The following is a 25,046-nucleotide window of genomic DNA, read 5'->3' as shown; positions in this document are numbered from 1 at the left end:
CCCCGAACAAAAAAAAAAAAAAAAAAAAAAAAAAAAAAAATTGCATTATAAAGGTTGAATGTAGAAAGAGAAGGGCGGGGGGAGAGAGACAGCACAGGATACACGGATGTGTCTTGACACATCTGGAGTGTCATAGTACGTGTCCTTGCCTACTCCATGCAGGCAACTGTACCAGGCTCTAAGAATACAAAGAAAAATAATGAAATAATAGACAGCCCCGCCACCAAAGGATTCACAGTCAGGTTTCAGGATAGCAGGAGCGGGACCCAGGTAGGCCTCTGGAAATGAACCCCAGAGTCACTTCGTCTGGTGGTAAACTCTCGGGCAGCTGCCAAGATGGCGGCCACATTTTGACACCCAGTGACCTGTGGATGGGAAAGGCCATTAGCAGGAGCCTGGGCAAGGACACCTTCACGTGTGGCACCTTTTGCATCATGTGAGTGCGTTTTGTGTTTTGTTTTAATGCACTTTTCTTCCTCCAACCTTTGGATCTTGTCCCTGAGTGACAAAGATTTCGCACGACAAAGCTTGTCCAAGGAATGGCCATTTCTTTCAGGGCTGAGATGCCTGCGTGGCCTGCGGGCCTTAGATTCCATCAGATTGGTCTGAGTCAACGATAAAATATTCCTGTTCTTATTCTACACTACTCCTCTAGAAAATGAAGTCATCTGGCACACAAGGTGCCAGAAAGGAGCCTAAAACAGGACTGGAAACAACAACAAAGAAAATTCCATTCTGAGGCCAAACATTATTCCCTGGACTCTTGTCATTTGGAATCTTGCTAATCAAGATGTGCAGGGGGGCTTCCCTGGTGGCGCAGTGGTTGAGAATCTGCCTGCCAATGCAGGGGACACGGGTTCGAGCCCTGGTCTGGGAAGATCCCACATGCCGCGGAGCAACTGGGCCCGTGAGCCACAACTACTGAGCCTGCGCGTCTGGAGCCTGTGCTCTGCAACAAGAGAGGCCGCGACAGTGAGAGTCCCGCGCACCGCGATGAAGAGTGGCCCCCACTTGCCACAACTAGAGAAAGCCCTCGCACAGAAACGAAGACCCAACACAGCCAAAAATAAATAAACAAATAAATAAATTTAAAAAAAAAAAAAAAAGAAAAAAAAAAAAAGATGTGCAGGGGTCCGTGGACAATAGTAAGAAAATCTCAATGTATCTGCTGCCCCCTTTTCATGCTGAATCTTAAGAGGTGGCTGAAGCTGCCATCTACCTCTCTTTGTTTGTGCTTTTCAATTCAAATAATTCCGTGGCTTGTTGATGGATTTTTATCTTCAGGTGAAATGCCTAGCCTTGCTTTTCCATAATGAGAATTATGCTTTAAGTAAAACTGTGAAACCTTGAAACTTTTACACTCTGGGTAGTGATCCTCCCAGGAATATGGTTATAATGGCACATTCATTGATATGTAATCTTTTTTTTTTTTTTTTTTTTTGCAAAGAGGATGAAGTATTTTTCCTTTAACATTTAGGCTTATGGTTTCATTTTTTTTTTTTGAGGTATAATTGACATAAATATTATATTAGTTTAAGGTGTGCAACAAAATGATTTTTATGGTTTCATTTTAATGGGTTTCTAAAACATAGTTAACCCAAGTTGAGGCTTGAGTTTTTGTCTTAATTCATCCTCTTTACTTTACCCATAGGCCTCCCAACTTTTTTGTTCCCTTTCATGGTTTCCATGTTGTTACTATTTGCCTATTTACAAAAAACTCTTTTTCATTGTTTCTATTTGGGTTCAAAACTTTCCAGTAGCTATTACCAGAACATGAGCCAGCATACACATGAGCCAGCTGTGATTATTTAGTAACTGTAATCCAGGAACTGAGTTGCCTTTCTAGAAAAATCAATCTCTCTGCCCATCCTTTCCTGAGAATGATTCAATGATTCAGAATAAAAGAAAGACATGTTGGGAAAACTATGTAATATAATACAGTAGAAACTATTAATAGCTTAAAATGTACTGCCAGAGATGCCACAGTAAGCATGTAAGACAACATTGGTTTCCATCTTGTGTAAAGAAAGTCTTGACCAAACAAACTGCTCTGCATTTTTGGCTCCCCTTTCCTGCTACACATGTCAAAGGAGCCGTCAAAATTCATAGCATGCCTTTCCTCACCTCCCATTCAATTTAACCCCTCTGCCCGGCGACCGCCATCCTGCCAAGACCATTGGTCATTTCTTCACACTCTGCCCTCTGTGACTCAGCATTTGACTAAGTTGATGGCTATCCCCCCAAAAACTTCCTTTTTTGGCTTCTACTGAACCACACTTTCTAGTTTTCTCTCATGTAATGGGTGATCTTTCTCAGTGAATGGCTAACTCTTTACCCTCTATCTCTTTTCAAATATTGGTACACTTTGGGGGTTTGGCCCGGGTCATTTTTGTCTTTTCTAACCCTAATCTCTCCCTAGGGGTTCTCATTTTGTCCTTTGAATACCAACTATATGCTGATGTCTTCCAACTTTACATTTTCAGCTCCCAATTTCATTTACAACTGCCAGCTAGGCATCTCCTCTGGGACAAACAATAGGTATCTCAAACGTAACTGTTCAAAACAACTCGTGATTTCTACTCCACCCACTGATAAGTATTGTTCCCAAAGACTTTGATATCTAAGAAGTGGCACACCAACCATGATCCAGTTGCTGGAATTCAAACTTAGGGATCTCTCTTGATTATTTTCTTTTCTTCTCACCCAACATTTAATCCAACAGTAATCCCTACTGGTTTCATTTCAAAATAGGTCCTGAATCTGTCCACTCTGATGCAAGCTGCTCTTAGCTCTGGTCTGGACTACTGCCATAGCTTGTAATGGGTCACCCTGCAAACCCTCCTTCCTCCTCCAATCCATCAAAAAGATACATGCACCCTTATGTTCACAGCAGCACTATTCACAATGGCTAAGACATGGAAGCAACCTAAATGCCCATGGACAGATGAATAGATAGAGAAGATGTGGTACATGTATACAGTGGAATACTACTCAGCCATAAAAAAGAATGAAATAATGCCATTTGCAGCAACACGGATGGACCTAGCGATTATCAAACTAAGTGAAATAATTCAGACAGAGAAAGACAAATATATGCTATCACTTATATGTGGAATCTAAAAAATGATACAAATGAACTTATTTACAAAACAGAAACAGACTCACAGACATAGAAAACAGACTTGTGGTTGCCAAGGGGGAGGCGGTGGGGGGAGGGATGGATTGGGAGTTTGGGACTAACAGATGCAAAGTATTATATATAGGATGGATAAACAAGGTTCTACTGTATAGCACAGGGAACTATGTTCAATATCCTGTGATAAACCATCATGGGAAAGAATATAGCAAAAGAATGTATATATATGTATAACTGAATCACTTTGCTGTACAGCAGAAATTAACACAACATTGTAAATCAACTATATTTCCAAAAAAAATAAAAAGAATGTTAGCCAGTTCATGTCACTGCCTTATTTAAAACCCTTCAGTGACTTCCCACTCCATGTATAATAAACTCCCGAGTCCTTAACACACCTTGTGAGGCCCAGTGTGGGGTCTGGTATCTGACTGCTGTCTCCTTCCCTCTTCTCTTCTCATTCCCAATGATCCCACTGACCTTTATGCTCCTCAAACAGGCCAATCAGGGTCCTAGGTCTAGACCTTTGTAGGCCCACTCCTTCTGCTGAGAGCATTTCTCATCATGTCATCATAGAGAGGGCTGCATATTCCTGTGATTCATGTTGCAACTCAACTGTCACATCCCCAGAGAAGCCCCCCTGACTGGCCTCTCCAATGCACCACTCTACCTACCCCACTAAGCTTTGTCACATTATCTTTTTGTATCTTCTCATGAAAATTCTGCCTTCCGACAGTTATGGTCTGTCTCCTGCCATTCGAAGGTAAGCCCAAAGACAACAGGGGCCTTTAGTCTACTACTAAGATACTACTCTATTCCCTGGGTGAATCCCCTGGCACATAACAGATAATCGAAGAAAAAACTGTGAAATAGAAGTTTAGATACATAAGAGGGACTTCCATAGCCTTCATAATCCTGTATTTAATGGAAGAATATATGTAAAAACCCTATTTTAATTTAGTAGTTTATGCACAGGTTTATATGCATGTCATTACCTCTAACTTTCCTCATATTTCATTCCTGAGTGTATCATATAGTCCTACATTCTTTCACATTTATGGAAAACATAGGTTCGGGGGAGGAATTTTCATATCCAATAACATACATATATTAAATGGCCAATAACAGACCAAAGGATTCTTCTTGAGAAGCACAAGAACAAAATTTCCTAAAACTCTGAGGATACTCAGACAACTTAAAAAGTGAAAACTCCAAAGAATAACACCTTCTGAAAACATATATGCATTAACAAAATTCTAAAGCTCCTAACTCATAGTTTTCAATTTGTTATAAACATTGGGGAGTGCCTTGATTCAGCAAGCACAGCCCTAATGTGATGAGAGGTGTTTTTATCTGTGACTATGCTTATGGTGATAGACTCTTAAACACAAGTTCAATAACTTTAACATTTTGATATCAGCCCCATGCTGGTGAGCCCAAAATGTCTTTTTTTCCCCATTAACAGGTATACTGGACTATCTTTGACTACGTTTTCAGGAAGAAAACTATGATTGCAATCACAGAATATCTGACATTTGACTTTGATTTTGGAGTAGGGCACACATTTTCTCCTGTGTGTGAAAAATACCAGAAGAATGGTTACTGCAGCCAGAAGGACTGATTCTGGAACTCTTTTTATTGGGTTTGTTTTACTCATATCAAATGATGTTGAATTTACTTGAGCCTTTCCATTACATTATCCTTTTCCTATTATACAATCTTGCAAGCATCAAGCTACTGCGTCACAGGCTATAAAAAATAAGCTGTCTCCAAGAAAAACTGAAAACTTTCAGAAGCCAAAAATATCAAAACCGGATGCTCCCCTGAGGGTGCATCTTCTGTTTTATTTTTTTGTTTGTTTGTTGTTGTTGTTGTTTTTTGTGTGTATGTGCTTCTCTACTATTACCAACAAACATTAGCTTGGGATAATCTGGAGCAATATAAATGTTCCCCAGGTGTTTCTCTAATAAGACAGGTGAGTGGCTTCCTCACAATGGACATTAGATTGGGGTTTTGCTCAAGGGTCGTACAGGGAGGAAACTTCTGGAGGTTTTATTTTACCATTTAGCTCTTCTACTGTCATGATATAAATAGGCATTTGCATACATTGCTTGATTAATTATTGTAACCATACTTTATTTTTTTCCTTTAGAACAGGATGTCTAACTTTTTAAAGAATGAACACTGATGCTATTTTCAGCTCCTATTACTAATCTCCTGAAGTGATGCTTTCATTAGGCATCAAGATTTGACATTGTTTCCAATGGTCTTCCTCCTCTTTCCCCTTGATCTTTGATCTACAGCTGTTGATTCCTCCTTAAAGGAGCCAGAGTACACATTCACAGCATGGCCTTCATTGTAGTCTTTGAAAATATGTAGTGTTCTCATCCATTCTAACTAAAGAACTCATCAGAAAATATTGCAGGCTTGATGATTTGAGGGTTACTTATATATATTTTCTGGAATTGATTTTCATTTCCCATTTATAAGCTCCTATAAGCATCATGGCATAAACTGTAACATCCCAAAATATCTTGCCCTGGTATTTCTCAAAGAAACATAATATCTGATTTTTGAGAGAATTTAAGCCATCAATAGGATACAATGCCATGCAAACTGTTAAAGCAATTCTTTAACTTCATTCTGATGCATTCGAATGGCAAACACTGGGAAGAGAACTCGCATGAAATCTCAACTCTTCATTTTTTCAACTTCCAAGCAAAACAGAAGTGTTATCTTCTACATCATTCGATCTTTCACTAGTGAGTGGTGAGAAAAAGTGGTGACTTACATCAACTATGTCCTTTCCATCCAGGGACTGATACCAAGAGAAAAATTTGTAATTGATCACTTAATGAAATGGAAACAAGTGGCCACCAAGAATGATACAAGTTATGACTCCATCAAGGAAGAGATACCAAAGGAAAAAAACGACACAAGTGATTATTAAATAAAACAGAAAAAAAGTGGATGGGGTGGGAGAAAAGTTTAACTCATAATCTTTGAGGATGCAAGTTGGGGTCAGCCTATCTGAACCAAACTGTATGTACCGTGTGATGTTTTGTGTTTCTCATCTTCTGCTGTCTCCGCTGGGTGCATGATCCTACCCAAAGATCATGGAATAACATTTATACTGAAACTTGCTGCTTTCATTCTTCAGGAACTGCAGTGAGAAAGTCTCACTCGCTTGAACTCTTCTTGGGCTCTCGATGCCCAATTAGGATTTTATCAAGAGGCATTACTTGATTTGCATTTCTCTAATGATTAATGATATTGAGCATTCTTTCATGTGTTTGTTGGCAATCTGTATATCTTCTTTGGAGAAATGTCTATTTAGGTCTTCTGTCCACTTTTCTATAGGGTTGTTTGTTTTTTGATATTGAGCTGCATGAGCTGCTTGTATGTTTTGGAGATTAATCCTTTGTCTGTTGCTTCACTTGCAAATATTTTCTCCCATTCTGAGGGTTGTCTTTTGGTCTTGTTTATGGTTTCCTTTGCTGTGCAAAAGCTTTGAAGTTTCATTAGGTACCATTTGTTTATTTTTGTTTTTATTTCCATTTCTCTAGGAGGTGGGTCAAAAAGGATCTTGCTGTGGTTTATGTCATAGAGTGTTCTGCCTATGTTTTCCTCTAAGACTTTGAAGGTGTCTGGCCTTACACTTAGGTCTTTAATCCATTTTGAGTTTATTTTTGTGTATGGTGTTAGGGAGTGTTCTAATTTCATTCTTTTACATGTACCTGTCCAGTTTTCCCATCACCACTTATTGAAGAGGCTGTCTTTTCTCCACTGTATATTCTTGCCTCCTTTATCAAAGATAAGGTGACCATATGTGCATGGGTTTATCTCTAGGCTTTCTAACCTGTTCCATTGATCTATATTTCTGTTTTTGTGCCAGTACAATACTGTCTTGATTACTGTAGCATTGTAGTATAGTCTGAAGTCAGGGTGCCTGATTCCTCCAGCTCTGTTTTCATTTCTCAAGATTTCTTTGGGTATTTGGGGTCTTTTGTGTTTCCAAACAAATTGTGAAATTTTTTTTTCTAGTTCTGTAAAAACTACCAGTGGTAGTTTGATAGGGATTGCATTGAATCTGTAGATTGCTTTGGGTATTATAGTCATTTTCACAATGTTGATTCTTTCAATCCAAGAACATGGTATATCTCTCCATCTATTGGTATCATCTTTAATTTCTTTCATCAGTATCTTATAATTTTCTGCATACAGGTCTTTTGTCTCCTTAGGTAGGTTTATTCCTACTTATTTTATTCTTTTTGTTGCAGTGGTAAATGGGAGTATTTTCTTAATTTCACTTTCAGATTTTTCATCATTAGTGTATAGGAGTGCAAGAGATTTCTGTGCATTAATTTTGTATCCTGCTACTTTACCAAATTCATTGATTAGCTCTAGTAGTTTTCCAGTGCATCTTTAGGGTTCTCTATGTATAGTATCATGTCATCTGCAAACAGTGACAGCTTTACTTCTTCTTTTCCAATTTTCATTCCTTTTATTTCTTGTTCTTCTCTGATTGCTGTGGCTAAAACTTCCAAAACTATGTTGAATAAGAGTGGTGAGAGCAGGAAACCTTGTCTTGTTCCTGATCTTAGTGGAAATGGTTTCAGTTTTTCAGCATTGAGGACAATGTTGGCTGTGGGTTTGTCATATATGGCCTTTATTATGTTGAGGAAAGTTCCCTCTATGCCTACTTTCTGGAGGGTTTTAATCATAAATGGGTGTTGATCATTAGAGAAATGCAAATCAAAACTACAATGAGATATCATCTCACACTGGTCAGAATGGCCATCATCAAAATATCTACAAACAATAAATGCTGGAGAGGGTGTGGCAAAAAGGGAACCCTCTTGCACTGTTGGTGAGAATATAAATTGATACAGCCACTATGGAGAACAGTATGGAGGTTCGTTAAAAAACTACAAATAGAACTACCATATGACCCAGCAATCCCACTACTGGGCATATACCCTGAGGAAACCAGAATTCAGAAAGAGTCATGTACCAAAATGTTCATTGCAGCTCTATTTACAATAGCTAGGACATGGAAGCAACCTAAGTGTCCATCAACAGATGAATGGATAAAGAAGATGGGGCACATATATACAATGGAATATTAATCAGCCATTTAAAGGAATGAAACTGAGTTATTTGTAGTGAGGTGGATGGACCTAGAGACTGTCATACAGAGTGAAGTAAGTCAGAAAGAGAAAAATACCATATGCTAACACATATATATGGAATCAAAAAAAAGAAAAAAGTGGTCAGAAGGACCTAGGGGCAAGACAGGAATAAAGATGCAGACCTACTGGAGAATGGACTTGAGGATATGGGGAGTGGGAAGTGTAAGCTTTGACAAAGCAAGAGAGTGGCATGGACATATATACACTACCAAACGTAAAATAGATAGCTAGTGGGAAGCAGCCACATAGCATAGGGAGATCAGCTCGGTGCTTTGTGACCACCTAGAGTGGTGGGATAGGGAGGGTGGGAGGGAGGGAGATGCAAGAGGGAAGACATATGTGGACATATGTATACGTATAACTGATTCACTTTGTTATAAAGAAGAAACTAACACACCATTGTAAAGCAATTATATTCCAATAAAGATGTTAAAAAAAAAAAAGAGGCATTGCTGTGAGATGCTTCACCCTGGACTCCGTGTACCAACTCAGATGCAGACAGACAACTGGGGGAAATGCAGAGTCATGCCATGTGAGCAGCAATGTCCATTCTGCTCGTAAAAAGTAGACTTCCGAACGTGGTGAGATGGGACTGGTAAGAGAGTTGGCAAGACTCCCCATCTGTTCTAGCTGACAAAGCAGAACATTTCTCTGTTCAATCTGTTTGCTTCAGGGAAGAAGGGAACTTATTATGGAGGGCATTCAGGAGATGGCATAGCCGGCATCAATCACTACCCGCCCCCCTCGCTCCACCTCAGCACGGTCAATGGCTTGGCCAGGGTGGCAGCTGATTTCTGTTGCTTAAGTTAGTGCGTTAAGTCATGAGAGTTCAATGCAAGACCAGCTACTGATTACTTTCTTAACAGGATACCCTTCTGGATGCTGGAAAGACTGTTTCTTAAATATGGCAAGCGATCAAGTAGAACTTCCATCAGAGGAAAAGAAGTTAGGAAATTTGACCAAGGTCACACTGAAAGATGACGTACGTAACCAGGATTCAGCTCAGGTGGCCTCCAGGGTCCACTACAGAATGGAAATCAAGCCACAGACAGATTTAACACTGCGGCTTCTTGAGGAAATGATCTCTCATGCAACTTCCTGACATTCTCATGGACAATATGTTCTTATCAGGGCAACACAGCACCTAAGGATAAGCCAGGTAAATGTTTGCTATTGTCTTATGCTTTCCTATGTATCTAGTAATAGTAATAACACAGTTAACTAAAAAAAGTCCTTTGTGGCTGGGAAAAATCTCTATCCTCAGAGATCACTCCAAACAACCTAGGCAGAACCAACATGAGAGGCAGAAATAACAACACTTACTAGCTGAGTGATCTTGGATAAGTAACTTGACAATTACTTTGTTTGTTTTAAGTGGGAAAAAGGACTTAAGTCATAGAGTTGATAAATAAGTTAAGAAGACAGTGTAGTAGGCTGAATAATGAACCTGCAAAGATGACCCTGTTCTAATCCCTGGAACCTGTATGTTACCTTACATGGCAAACCCCGAACTCTGCAGATGTAATTAAATTAAGGACCTCGAGATGGGGAGATTTTCCTGGATTATCCTTATGGGAGGCAGGAGGGTTAGTGAGAGAGAAGCAAGAAGATGCAAGGGCAGAATCAGAGATTAGACAGGAGGGTTGGAGAGACAGACAGAGAGATCAGAAAATTCTATGTTGCTGAATTTGAGGATGGAAGAAGGGGCTAGGACCCAAGGAATGCAGACAGGCTCTAGAAGCTTGAAAAGGGAGCTAAACAGATTCTCCCCTCAAAGCCTCCAGAAGGAGCCTGCCCTGCCAATACCCTGACCAAACTCACGAGACTGAGTTTGGACTTCTGGTCTCCAGAACTGTACCATAGTGAATCTGTTCTGTTTTAAGCCACTGAATTTGTGGTCATCTGCTACAACAGCAACAGGAAATTGATACAACAGTATGTGTAAAAGAACTGAATAGACAACCTGGCACGTTAATGAGGACTCAAAGAAATATCAGTTCCTTCTTTCTCCTTTTCCCTCATGAAAAGGGACCAAATTTTAGCATCCCAAATCTACAGCAACTCCATCTACACTTTACCTCGCATCATAAATGATTTATGCAATACATTTGGTAGTGCCCTAATATTACCTGCTATCATATTAGGATAAAGATGGGTACGTTTATTATCTACCCAACCATGGACACAAAAGGACCACTTACTTGCTCCATTGAAATCTGAAGAGAAGAAACACACTTTTGCCCGAGAGACCGGAAGCCTACTCCTTCACTAATGGCCCCCATGGTGGGCTACAGATCCAGGAATAACATGGGGTCCACACCTCACTTGACTAGTATTCTCCCTCCACTGAAACACATATTGTGTCATATTCAATCCACAGGATGGCTCTAGAGGAAGGTAGACCATATAAAGATTCTTTGAATTACATTACTTTCAAACAAAGACAACATATAAATTGAAGAGTGTTTATTTTCTTTCTATAAAAAAAGCAAATCCAGTTTGCAGTCCTACAGAGGAAACATTTATTTCAACTGCCCAGGCAGTTAAGAGAAAGGGTTCCCGTTTTGCTCTGAATCCAGCTCTCATTAATTCTTGAGAGTCTATTACACACTCCAGGGAGAAACACCTGCTTGATAAAGAGCCTCTATGGCACTGACATGGTGCACAAGAAATGGCTTTTACTGCACGATGTGAAACTTAAGACAAAAGTCAAAACTCACCACTTTCAGGCCCCAAAGGTGGCCTCAAGGCTAATGCGATGCATTCGTTTTCCCAGTTAGTAAAAAAAAATATATTTGATTTTTAGTGTTTATCCATGAGGGCACTTTTAGGGCAAGAATACAACTCTAAGAAAATCTCTGCTAACATTTTTCATGCCCTTCTCTCTCCAAATCTTATAGTACAAATACTACTTTATTCAAACATGATTTTTAATCTCAAGAAATTCATCTCATTTGCATCTAGGAAAAATAGCACAAAATTTGAAGAAAAGAAAGTACAGAGTTGAGCAATTCTGAAAAGATTTCAGAATCCCTAGCCACTTCCCAGTAATATCAACTATTTGTGGACCCCAGGGCGGTTGCAGAAGGGACAGCTTCCTGGGCTCACAGGACATTTGCCTTCCTCCCCAAGGATTAAGGACGACAGGGGGCTGAAGCTGTGAAAGAGGCTATGCAAGACGGCAGCCCTCAGCCTCTGGGAGTGTCAACTAACTCTGCGGCAACTGCAGATATAACATTAAAATGGATGGTATAGATTTTAACTAAATGGTGGCTGAAACAAATCATCTTGTAGCTGCTCAGCACACACCACTACCCTGAATGAAGCCCTTTGAAGGACACTATTGTTTGTCCTAGTGACTGTGGATAAAGCAAAAATGGTTTGTGGTATATTCAATACCTTGTAATAACCTACCATGGAAAAGAATCTGAAAAAGTATTACACGTATATATCTGAATCTTTGCTGTACATCTGTACATCTGATATATATATATATATATATGGATATATAGAGAACATGCATAGAATATATACAAAATATATAACATACATATAACATATATAGGTATCTATATAGATATATATAAATATAGCTGTATATATCTGAACCACTTTTCTGTACATTAGAAACTAACACAACATTGTAAATCAATTATACTTCAATAATTTTTTTTTAAACTGGTTTGTGGTAACAGGTGGAGGGGAAGTGGCACGTGGTATCCTTGCACCTTAATTTGGCTTGTGGCCACACCAGGCCTTATGGTCTCTGAGACTGCTCCTCTGTATGAAGGATACCTAGATTGCCACTGGCCAATTTTTATTTGTTTCCTTAAATCTGTACGATCACACCTACCTGATTTTATTAACTATGGAAATTTTTCATTCCCATTTAATTACACGCTGGTCTGAAAACATAAAAAACTATAAACATTTATTCTATTCTAGAAACATATTTTCCAAAATCCTAACAAGAAAACTACTACATTCCGGGCCCAAGACCCTGAGAGCTGACTCCCAAGTTTGGTAGCAAAATACGTGTGTGGTGTCCAATTATATTTTATTAAATATCTTTAGTATAAGTTCTTTGTCTTCAAAGTGTCCCTTTTCTCTTTCCTTATTTTAAAAAGGATCATTGGCTCCTTTTCGTAAACTTGTAAGTAGACGCCCTTATAATACCTCCCACGATGGTCCCATAAAGTCTGTAGCACGAGGTATGCCTCACTGGTCTAGTTCTGGAGCCACGTGAGGTCAAAGCATGGCCCTTCTTGACCACTTGGATGACACCTGGTCCTGGTTGCTCAAGGTCTCTTCAGGGCAGGAAGCAGTGCAGACCAGGTCAGCAGTCTGACTTACCGCTCTGTCAAGTCCGTACTATAAACATTAGGTTATATAAACCCTCGACTTGGAATTTCAGTTCTTCCTAACCTTGGTGCAAGTGATGGAAAAGAAAGTTAAATATGACTGCCAGGACCAACCTGATCCAGTCACTGCTGTTTGAAAAAGGATATCATCTCTCCCAAAACATCTGAACTCTGTAGAGGGAACAATCGTGAACACTAAGTGCTGTGTGTTGAATCGATGGAATTTTCTAGAACCAGATTTGAACTATTACTGAACATGGATAAATGTACAGTATATGAAGATATACCAGTTAACAGACCCATGTCAACAACTGTCTATTTCTCTTAATGTGGAATACAGAGTTTGATATACATAGGGACCAAAGAATTAAACACTAATATCTGAATATTTTTGCTACACATGTTGTAACACAAAATTCTTTTTTAAAAACAAACTGGGAGATATGGGAACATATGTATATGTATAACTGATTCACTCTGTTATAAAGCAGAAACTAACACACCATTGTAAAGCAATTATACCCCAATAAAGTTGTTAAAAATAAATAAATAAATAATAAATAAATAAATAAAACTAGGAGATTTGTTAAGTAAAATAAAAATTATTAGATGGCCATTAAAAACTATACTTTGAAACCTAAAAAAAAAAAAAAAAAAACTGGGAGATTTGCTAATACCAGTGGGAAAGCAATATTTAGAGCCACATCCCAGTACCTTGAATCATGCCTGCCACAAACTAGATGCTCAGTCAATATTTATTGAATCACAAACAGACCTCCCTGTTTTCAAAAAGGAATCCAATTACTATTCATCGGTCCATACACAAATAAAAGTCTAGTGTCAATATTTAAAGGATTTTTTTTGCTCACCACCATAATACATTTTGATGAAATTATATAAAATGGACTAACTCGATACAACTTAACAAATAATAATAACACATCTTCTATGTGACAAATACTGATGAATGTGCTCAGAGAGGGGTTCACAGAGAGTCATGCCAACCATCACCTTTATAGATGGGTTCCTGCGGAAATACACAAACCCAAGTGAAAAAACAAAACAAAATACTATTCATATGGATATTCCACCATGACCTGAAGTTAAGCATGTCAAGTTCAGGACCCCTTCCTGGTTTCCCCTCCAAAGCATATCTGCTTCACCTGCTTGCCACCATCCTGGATGAGACCACATGGATCCTAGATGGCTTTGCTTCCCACATCTCCTACTATTTCCATTTCCTATTTTTGCAGCACTTCATCAGAGCCTATGTATTTCCCTGATGTATGTTTCCATGCATCACCCACATCAATCACTGTAGGACAGCCCTCGACACTATAACAACTAGTTCCCTAGTAGAACTTCCCTCCCAACTCCAATCACCTCCCTCAAGGATGAGCTCAGTCACCCCATCCCACTTCATCATTTCATCCCATCCCACCACAGGTGGAAAACAGGCCCTATACAAAGTGCTATTGACGACATAGGCAGATTTCAGGTGGGGCACACTCTTGCCACAGAGAAATATGCTTTAACCCAAAATGAGTGTCTTAATAAAGTGTCACTGTAATAATAATCATTATCATTATTATTTGAATGGTGGTTGATGTGGCTGTCAGCACGTGGGTGATCCTGGGGTTGCTGGGTCTGAGTCTGAAGACGCCATCTCTGCTTCTTGGTTCACGATTCAATCAACCCAGCACACCGCCTGAGGCTGGGCAGGCAGGGCAATCAGATAGCTACTCTGGTTTCCTTCTGATGCCCGTGAGCGGATGAACTGCACACTCGACATTAGCAGTGACAACATCATTTCAACAGTGTCTCAAATAACGTGGACATAAGATTGAACATGCATTTTACCTGCTGACGCTTTTCAAATTCCAACTTGATCCGGGACTTGATGCAATTGCAAGTGTCCTGATACGTCTGCTGCAGAGCGAGTTCCATGAGGTGCTTATGGTACGCCCCGGCCAGGTTCCCGCAGATGAAGATGATCACATTGGCCAGGATCTGAGGACACAAAGAGCCACTCAATAGGGCGACCGTTTATCATTCGAGAACAGAACAACAACACAATGCACATGAGCAGCAGTCTTCATAGAGATGACTCTGCCTGAGGTTAATTTTATTTCTGTTCCCGAACTAACATTTTTATTTACTTAACAGAAAAGGATTTCATCCCCTTCTTGGATCCGTTACCTCTGAAAGGTCACTTTGCTGTCCCTCCCTTGTCTCTGGGCTCAGCCATGTGATTCACTACAGCTAATGCAATGTGGGTGGGAGTAATCGAGTGCCAGATCCAGCCCAGGTTTAGAAGGCCTGGTGTGTTTTGGGTGACACTCTTGTGTCTCATCAGGAAAAGACTAGCCCACTGGTCCCGGGAAGATGAGAAACTCATGGAACAGAGACGCTCAGCCAACCCATGGTCCACTATCGAGGCCACTGGGATTTCATGGTTGTCATACAGCACTACTGTGATTCTAGATGATACAGGCTGCCCTCACATCGAACCTGTGTTCACTGAGCCTGGAGAAGTTATATTCCCCATTACTTACTGTTTATATAGGAATACAGGAACCTTTCAAACCATGTACTTGTTGCTCTATTCAGGATAAAAACTGTTCACATTCACAAAAATTTGTGGTGGGAGGGAAGAGAAAAATATATAAAGAAAAACTACAAAGAACCTATAACTTCCCTGCCCACGAAGAACTCGGTGCCGTATTTTCTTTTGTCAAGACCGTTACCTTGTTCCAAAGGAACCAAGTTCATTCTGAACGCAGTGTTTTGCTTTGCTTTTTAAATTTAACATTTAATCTTATTTTTTCAGATCATGAAAATTCTGTAGAAACAGGATTTTGAATGCTTAGATAATATTCAGTTCTATGAGTATATCATAACTTATGTCTATACTATCTTTATTAATATTCTTTATTTATTAATAAAGAATACTTTATTACTTTATTAATATTCTTTGCATTTGCTTTACGCTACAGTGGTCAACCTCGTGTCTAAAGCTTTGGCCTCATATTTAATCATTTCTCAGGCTCAATTAGTAAAATACACTGAGTTGAAAGCCTTGAATATTTTAAAGTTCTTGATACATATGGCAAAATGGCTCCAAGAAAATGTTCCACTGATATTCTCACCACCAGTGTATGACCATAGTCTTTTCAAGGCCCACTATTAACACAGAGCAAGTGGTAAAAATTAAATAAAACTGATGATCATGTGTTCAGGGCTAGACCTGCGCAGGTCTGGCAGGGCATGCACTGTCACACCTGCAGAAAATGTCCCTCCGCCCTCACCCCCCTCCACATGACCTTTCCTCTCACCAAACGGGCACTCATCCCTTCAACAACAAAGGCAGAGCATCTGTGTCCAAAAGCTCTGTGCTGCTTGCTAAGGGTCTCCCACTGACACAGGTCAGCTTAACACATCAGTCAACTGATGTGGGCAGCATGCATGCCAGGACTGAAACACTCTTGGGGGAATTTTTATTCCTACGCCTTCAAGGTTCCCATGACAGGACATCGCAGAGAACCATGCCGTCCTCCCTCTGCACGGTGTAGTACTCCCGATGATTAAAATATTAGCTCTGTGCATTGCTGAGTGCGTGCATGTGTGTGTGTGTGTGTGTGTGTGTGTGTGTGTGTGTGTGTGTGTGTGTGTGTGTGTTTGTGTGTGTGTGTGTGACATGCATATGTATGTGATTTGCGTATGATACATGCATGATATGTGTGTACATAATATGCATGTAAGATTTCTGTGATGTGTATGGTGTGTGTGATTTGTATATGTGATATATCTATGTGACACCTGTCTCTGAGTGATTCATGCATGATGTATGTATGTGGTATGCATGTGTACCTGGTATGTGTTATGTGAAAGATATGTGTGATGGATGTGTGCATGTCATATGTAATTTATATATGGGATAAAGGATAAACGTGTGGTTTGGGGTAGTGTGTGTGGTGTGTGTACGTCATGTGCACATGTGACACGTGCATGTGCTCTGTGCGTACCTCAGCACAGAACAGGGGAGCAGTGTGCTTGTCTTCAGTGTTGCTCCCAAGCATTTCTAGCTGCACAGGCTCTGATCCTTCCCACTGCCATCCTTTCCCACATCACCCCCGTGGATGTCAGTCCTTCGAGGATGTGGGAAAGCTCGTGAACTTCCTGGCTTCCTGCCTGAGCACAGGTCATTTCAGAGCTGGGCCCAGGGGTGCACTATTAATTTAGTCCTGTCATACTTTGCTTCTGCAAAATGACCATCTGCTTTGCTAAAGATTCTTCAGACCTTGATATTGCTGGGTTTGCTTTGAAGAACAGTGACCCAAAGAATGCAGGAACCAGAAGCGCCAACACAAACCAGACTGCCCGGAATTAGAAAGCACCAACTCTTTCCTTATTATGTGCAGCTGAAATAATAATAAAAATAACGGTGATTATCTATGAAAGCTTCTTCTTTTTCTCCTTAAAAATGCCTTCAAACAAAGACGCAAACATTTTAGGAACTCAGTTCCTCCAAAATAAGAACCAAATGTAAGCAAGGGAACTGAATAAAGCCATCCCCTGTCCCCTGGCCTCCCTCAGCAGGGAGTACGAAAGGGGCATCTCTATTACAACACTGTCTGCCTGACCCAGTGCCCTGGCAACTTTGCAATGTCATGGGATGGAAGGAAAAGCCTTCTTTCGCTTACTCATTCATCCATTCATCCACTTGGTCAATGGATGCTGCATTGCTTCAAACAACATGTAATTCGAACCCTCCCTGGCTATAGATAATTAGAAAGAATGCATTTATAGATTTTTATTTGGATATGTAAAGGAAATGCTTAAGAAATAAACAGCTAAGAGTTTTAATGCCAAGTTGTTATGGTCTTTCTCTTCTGGCGGAAAATTTAATCAAATTACAAGCATTTTTCTGATCCCTGCTTTCATCCTAAAATACCAAATTCTAAGGTTAATAGAATTAGTTCTGGTATTTTAATAACTACACATATTTACATATGTGATTGATATCCTAAAGCATTTTTCCATCAAAAGGGCGCATTCATATAATGACTCTATAAAACCTAGGGCACAAGGAAGTGATGCGGTTAAGGTTTTCTTTTCAAAAATAATATCACAGCATTTTACTTCCTAGAAGACTGTTTAACACATAATAAAACACACAATAAAAATCCTATTTTCACAATGTTGGATTTATTTTATAACATCATACTGTCTTGATGTTTTCTTTTATCTCATTGCTTCATTTAGCTACTCTCACATCTGTCAGAAAATAGAAGAAACTTAGCTTCCCAAGAGATGTCTTGGAAGAAAATAAATTGTGTAAGGTTATAACGGCAGCCAAGGTTCACCATGAAGTTTCAAATTAGGCCTTGAGATCAAGCCTGACCCACAATCCAGAATCTGTGCAAACCGGACTCTGCCCAGTTGTCACAGAAGCCTGGTTGTCTCCACCACTTTCCACTTCCCCATCTTCACTTGATGTGAGCGTGGGAAGATTGGTCAACACTTGTCAGTGATTCTCAGGAGATGCATAAATAATCAGTCCTGTGCCGGTGGGAAGGCCGGTACCCACCAGCAAACTCTGATTCTGCTTCTTTCACAGCCATCACCTTGCCTTTCCAAACACACCTTGTTTCATCCTTGCAAGAGTCCAGAAAGTAGAACAGCCAGGAAGATGGACATTTTTGTTATTTCATTTTATAGGCAAAGAAACAAAAGTCTACAAAATTAAGAGACTGGAGGGCAGGGCTCCACCAGGCTCTCAGGATTACCCCATACTAACCCACATGGCCCTGATTCACATGGGCCACGGCAGGTTGGTCTAGCACAATCCAACCCTCTACTTGGGTGTGGGGAAAGTATTTCTGAAGAATTTCTAAAGAGACACATGTAAGCTTTGAAGCAGCTAACATCATTTTCCTTTACAAAGCATTTTTATTTGATGCTATAAAGCGCCTTCATCATTTAAAGTTCTTTTAAGTGGCTGCAGTTTGGAGACCACACGTCCATGGAGCATTTAACTATGATGCTGGTACATCGACGTACATTCAGAGGAAAGTAACAGGAAGTGAGGCCATTCCTAACGGGATCTCGTGACCAAGGGCAACTGACCCGAGCAGGGTTATTTCACCCGGGAAAAGGACATTTAAGGATGTGAGCTCACTGTCTTCAAACAGTTGAGAAATTATCACAAGGATTAGGTGACCACTCAGGTCCTCTGTGACTCTTTTAAAGAGTTTTAAAATTGTTCAATACTCCCATTCTTAATCTCAGGTTAGGGGCTGCTGACTACAATGTCCACAGAGGTCACCAGGCAGCACACATGCAAGCTGAGGGTGGGGTGAGGCTCCTGGTACCAGATGAAGCCCCATCACTCAATACCATGATTTCCCTGTGAGCTCACTGCACAGGGCTGGAGGAGAAAGGACAGTACAGCATTTAAAACAGGTCCTCAGCTTAAAACAAAGCAGATCATAAATATGCAAAAACACCAATTATAAGTCAAAGGATAAAAGGGATTATAAGAACTTGATGAACTGAGCTGCAAATGAATATTCAGCAAGCTCACTGCATCTCATAAGCATCAAATTTGGCTTAAATAAAACAATGCTCTTGCTTGGGAGAGAAAATGATCAAGGTAGAATTTTCCTTAACTGAGCTCTCAAACATGGCTACAGAGAATCCCAATTCCATCTCCTCAGCATTTCCTGCAACCCCCAAAGAACTAAGTTTGCTATATGCCCTGGCCTCAGGATTTCTGTTTTTTATCAGCCTTTTAGTATAGACCAGAAACACTGTGCTTTGGCTGTAACATCTAATGATCCTCAGGTCACATGCTGGAATCTTCTTCTAAATTAAAATCCCTCCAGATAAGGAGTAGAGTCAGAAAATATTATGGGCTGAATGCCCTGTCCTTCCCAGATGCATATACTGAAGCCTTAACTCCCAATATGATGGTATTAGGGGTGGGACCCTTGGGAGATAATTAGGTTTAGATAAGGTCATGAAGGTCCAGTCCCCATGATGAAATTAGCATCCTTAGAAGGAAAGGAAGAGACTCTCTCTGTCTCTCTCTGTCTCTCTGTATCTGTCTGTCTGTCTCTCTTCCTCTCTCTGCCATGTGAGAAGGGGTGTCTGCCAGGAAGAGGGCCCTCACCAGAACAGAATCATCAGCACCTTGATCTTAGCTTTCCCAGCCTCCAGGGATGTGAGAAATAAGTATCTCCTGTTTGCACCACCCAGCCTGCAGTGTTTTGTTATGGCAGCGTGAGCTAAGACAGAAAGTTATGAAGAAAACTGAAAAACCAACCACCTCAACAATGGGTGTTATTAGCGTTTTGGTTGGTTAGACTGGAATTGAAAATTGGGAGTCAAATGAAATTTGATTTCCTATGGAAATGGCCTCTAGAAATAGTACTGTTGGTTGTGATGATTATTTTCATTATTCTCTTTTATATTAGAGCTGTTATGATTAGGTCTTTTTGAATAGCATACATTATGCTATTTTTCCAGCTATATTTGGGCTAAAGGGCTAAAGAATCTTACACTTAGGGTCCAAGTTTGGTATCACAGCTAGATAAAATTTCAGGGAGGAGTTTGAGAGTCATTTGCTTCTCTCAGGAGTGTTCCACCAGCTCATTACAGGCCAGTGGGAAGAGATGGGCCTAGAAGATACTCAAGATCTTGACAGAAAGTTCCTCTCACAAATTAAGTCATTGAGAACACATCTTCCCTAGAAGGGAAAGCTGGCTTCACCTTGCAGAAACCCAGACTTGTACTTCTCAGCTCAGGGATTGCAAATTTGAAACTGATGGGGAGAAAGCTGGCTTGATTAATAGTTTAGAATAACAAAAAGGAGACAAAACATAGAGTTTCCAGTATTCAGAACTCAGTGGAAGAAGAATGTACAAGCCTCCCTCCACTGAGATCCATAGGTCACTCTGCTTTCCACAGAGGAGTGCACCGTCACACGTTTGTTCTCTCATCCAGGCTCTCTCTGATTTCAAGCACATGGAAGAATCTTAGCTTTCAGGGTTTAGTTCCTCTCCACCACGGGAGAGAGAATAGCAAACAAATAAGCTGTATGGAAAGGAGGGAGCTGCTAACTCCAGAACTCATAGCCCACTTTTCCTGTGGCCAAAATGGGACCAGTCATTTCCTTTTTGTTGTTAACTTACTCTGCAGGCCATTTCTGTAAAACAACACCAGCAGACATTATTCTCCCCACTCTCTTTGAAAGTTTCACAGAGCTCCAAGCCCAAGTGGGAGTTTACCTGTGATTACAAAGGACTTTTATTAGAGTTAGTCTCCATCTGGTCCAAACTGTCTCCTGCCCTCCTGATGGCACAGTGACATCTGAATGATTACATCTGACATTCCGTCAACCAATCGATGATTAACTGAACTTTACATCTTTACTAGTACCCAACAGAAGCCACTGTCTCCTTGATCTTTGTGAGTCCACATAGTTGAATGAAAGTTAATTATTCCAAAGAGGTTCCACTCTTTCAGAAACCCAGGGGACAAAGTGGTCCTAGATTGTCCAATGGGCTTAATAAATGCTGGTTTCTGGGTCTTCTTGAACCTTCTCTCCCATATATAATGGCATATGCGCAATATGAGAACACTTCTAAGTGCTGTGTCTCAGTGTGTTCCAAAAACTTTAGAAACATATAATTATATACTAATTAAAACTCAAATTTTATTCACCTTGAATCAGCTCACCTAAGGATCTGCACTAAGTAATACAAAATTTGCCTAATTCTGGTGATTTCAGTGGACTAACAAGTGGAAAAAAAAAGATATTTGAACACACTTTAGACTTTAATTTAGACAGATAATCTAATTAATCTGGATCAATGAAATTTAGCTTCGTTTAAACACTATACACAATTATCTTCATGTATCACTGCTTTATAGGTGACATATTTGATCCACATTTAAAAAGTTAAGAGGCAACAGGTGTTCAGATTCAGTCAACAAACATGACCAAGGCTATCAGACACTCCAACCTGTGCAGCTTAGTTTAAGATGAAATGATACACCACTTCATGTGAGATAAATATGTCTCTTCAACCAACAGTGCACAAGAAGGGACGCGCAACTTTTATGGGTACTCAGGGTACATTTGCATGGCTACCCCACTGACGACTTGCATTATGACCTACTCGTGACCCCATTTATAACCTACACAATAGTAGATAAATTAGAATTAAGCAAACCAAGCACAATATACCCTGCCAATTATGACTGAAGAAGAGGACACCTTATGAAGTTGAATGGAACTAAATGTAGATATCAAATGTAACATGATAACAGAGGGACAAGTTTGCTGAGGGCAATAACACCACAGGGATAGCACAGCCAATCCTGGGTATGAACTTAAACATGACATTAGCAAGTGCATTCACACGGAAGTGATAGATTGCGAAGTCCTGTGCAGTCACTGGCTCCAAATACAGGAGAAAAAACAATGAATGCTGTGATTCTCAAGGTCTACCCTGGAATTGCCCTTTTAAATCAGACCAAAAGATATTCCATAAAGTCATGCTGTGATTAAAAAAGATAAATAACTGCTTGGCTGCATAACTGAAACCTTCCGCAAATTGGAAAACAAAGAAATTTCCTATTACAAACTAAACTAGATGTTTCATTAATAATACTAATTAGGGGAGGGGATGGCTGGCAGCAGCTTTCCTTTTAACAGGATAAAAGGCTGAAATGCACTTAAAAGTAGTGTCTCCCTGGAGGGTGCTCCTGGGTTTCCTTGCCACCTTCTTTCCTCTCCTACTGAGGGTTTTCCTGAGGAGTGGGTCTTGGAGGAAGCAAAGACGATTTATACCGTTGACACCAGACTCTGACTTCTAAGCAATTTCAACCAGAGAATATATTGGGCTGGCCATAAAGTTCGTTCGGGTTTTTGTACGCTGTTAACAGAAAAACCCGAACGAACTTTCGGGCCAATGCAGTACATTAGTTACACTCAAATCACTAAGAGGCATCTCATGCTCTCTCACAGGGCCACGACCAAGCAGCTCTTCCCAGTCAGCACCATTCCAGGACCCTAATCAAAAGGAATGGGTTTTGCTAAACCAGTGTGTGCGCTAATCACCTTGGGCTGCAGGGACAAAATACCACAGACCCAGTGGCTTAAACAATAGAAATTTTTGTTTGTTTCTTTGTTTACAGTTGTGGAAGCTGGACGTCCAAGATCAAGGTGCCAGCAGGGTTATTTTCTCCTAAGACTTCTCACCTGGCTTGTAGATGACCACCTTCCAGCTGTTTCCTCACATGGCCTTTTCTCTATGCAAGCCTGTGTGCCCCTGGGGTCTCTCTGTGCGTCCTAATCTATTTTTCTTATAAGGACACCAGCCTAATGGTCTCATCTTAGCTCAGTCACCTCTCCAAATGCCCTGTCTCTAAATACAGTCACATTCTATGGTACTCAAGGTTGGGCTTCAACATATGCATTTTGGGGGGGCACAACTCAGCCCGTAATAACATGCCATTGAGGTATTTTTTTGGCACTTTGTAGACATCATTTCATTTATTTTTTTGTTCCAGTATTATTGAGATATAATTGACATACAGCACTGTGTAAATTTAAGGTGTGGAGTATAATGATTTGATTTACACATGTTAGGAAGTGATTATCAAAATAAGTTTAGTGACTGTCCATCATCTCATATAGGTAAAAAATTAAAGAAACAGAATTTTCTTGTAATAAGAACTCTTAAGATTTACTCTCTTAACTTTCATATAGAACACAGAGCAGTGTTAATTATATTTATCATGTTATACACTGCATCCCCAATACTTATTTACTTTATAACTGGAAGTTTGTACCTTTTGACTGCCCCTCACTCAATTCCCCCACCTCCAACATACTACTGAGGGTTTTTTCTATTTTTTTAATTGAAGTATTCTTGATTTATGATGTTGTACTAATTTCTGCTGTACAGAGGACTCAGTTATACACATATATACATTCTTTTTTTATATTCTTTTCCATTATGGTTTATCCCAGGAGATTGGATATAGCTCCCTGTGTCATTAAAACTATTGAGTTTTAAAGACAGATTATTTATAAATTACCAGAAAATTCACTTAAAGGTTAACCCTGCATTCCTTAGAAATTTGGGGCTGGTAGCTCTTTTGCAGAAATGTCACATACTGCTGATGGTTTAATACGAACTAAGACATTCATTACATCACTTCATTTGTTCAAAAAACATTTATTGAGCATTTATTTATAATCAACTAAATGTTATATTCTCCCCACCCAAGAAATCAACCTCACTGACAAAAATGTAATAAAACAAACCAATAATAAATGTCAACAAAGCAAGCAAACAAAAGCAGGTGATGCAAAGCAGGCTTCTATGAGTTGCACAGGTGAGATTTCAGAGGGATGGCTGTGATCGTCCTACCATTAGGGTTCCCCATTAGCTGGCTGTCTTTATGAGACTTATGGATGCCTGTGGTTGAAGGAAAACTTCTGATAAACTGAGCATGCATCGCATACACCCTCCAACATTATTATAAACTTTTATTTGCAAAAAGTAAAACCACTAATGCAGAGGTTCCCAAATTTTCTTGTTTCACAATGCCCGTAGTGTGTTATTAATATTTTCATAGCATTCCTAGGCAAAAGGAGATATCTACCAGTCTTTTTTATTAAGTAGTAAGGTCTGAACTGCTTAAGTATTATGCCCTAACAGCTTAGGAGTTGTTGGAAGAGAAATCCAACATATATATTGAAATAAAATATTATAATTTTATTTCATTCGTAAGTAGCCACTTACTATGTGACTTATTATGGGCCCTCAGTAGTCAGTGTGTCTGTTGAGCATTGCATCTGCACAAACACTAGACTCGGATTCAACACCGCCACTCACATTTCCTATTCTGTCTTGATTTCCCCCGGTCACATATGCCAAAAACCCAGCTTGACAACAAAAGGAATGCAGTGCCACCTAATGTTGAAACCATCAACTACCTTGAGTTGATTTCCACAGTGACAGATGTCCAGTGTTGCTAGGTTCCCCTTGAAATTTTAAAATATCCTGGGATGCCCTGGTGGTGCCTTAACACATTGTTTGGAAAGCACATCACTAATGACATACAATTTCAAAATCAATAACAAAAATATATTAACTAATTAGGTAGAATAAAAAGGGTTATTAAAATCATGATGGGCCTGCTACCTATTTTCTCCTTAATCGACTCTGAGAAGACACACTTGATTCGACCAAAAATATATGAGACTTCATATGTGGAATCTAATTTTTTTTTAAAATGATACTAACGAACTTATTTACAAAACAGAAACAGACTTAC

The 25,046-nt window shown here is 39.8% G+C and overlaps 1 protein-coding gene across 2 annotated transcripts in view; it reads right to left on the bottom strand.

Annotated features, from left to right (window-relative positions):
* ADCY2 (adenylate cyclase 2) overlaps positions 1-25,046 on the bottom strand; it is a 435,394-nt gene that overhangs the window by 207,308 nt on the left and 203,040 nt on the right. For both annotated transcript variants that reach the window (XM_007447921.1, XM_007447922.1), the window contains exon 4: positions 14,550-14,699. In XM_007447921.1, the coding sequence (XP_007447983.1) occupies positions 14,550-14,699 (150 nt within the window). The remainder of the gene's footprint in view (positions 1-14,549; positions 14,700-25,046) is intronic.

Source organism: Lipotes vexillifer, unplaced genomic scaffold (genome assembly GCF_000442215.2).
Source record: "Lipotes vexillifer unplaced genomic scaffold, Lipotes_vexillifer_v1.1 scaffold383, whole genome shotgun sequence".
NCBI classification, from domain to species: domain Eukaryota; kingdom Metazoa; phylum Chordata; class Mammalia; order Artiodactyla; family Lipotidae; genus Lipotes; species Lipotes vexillifer.
This window is presented reverse-complemented; position numbering and strand designations above follow the sequence as displayed.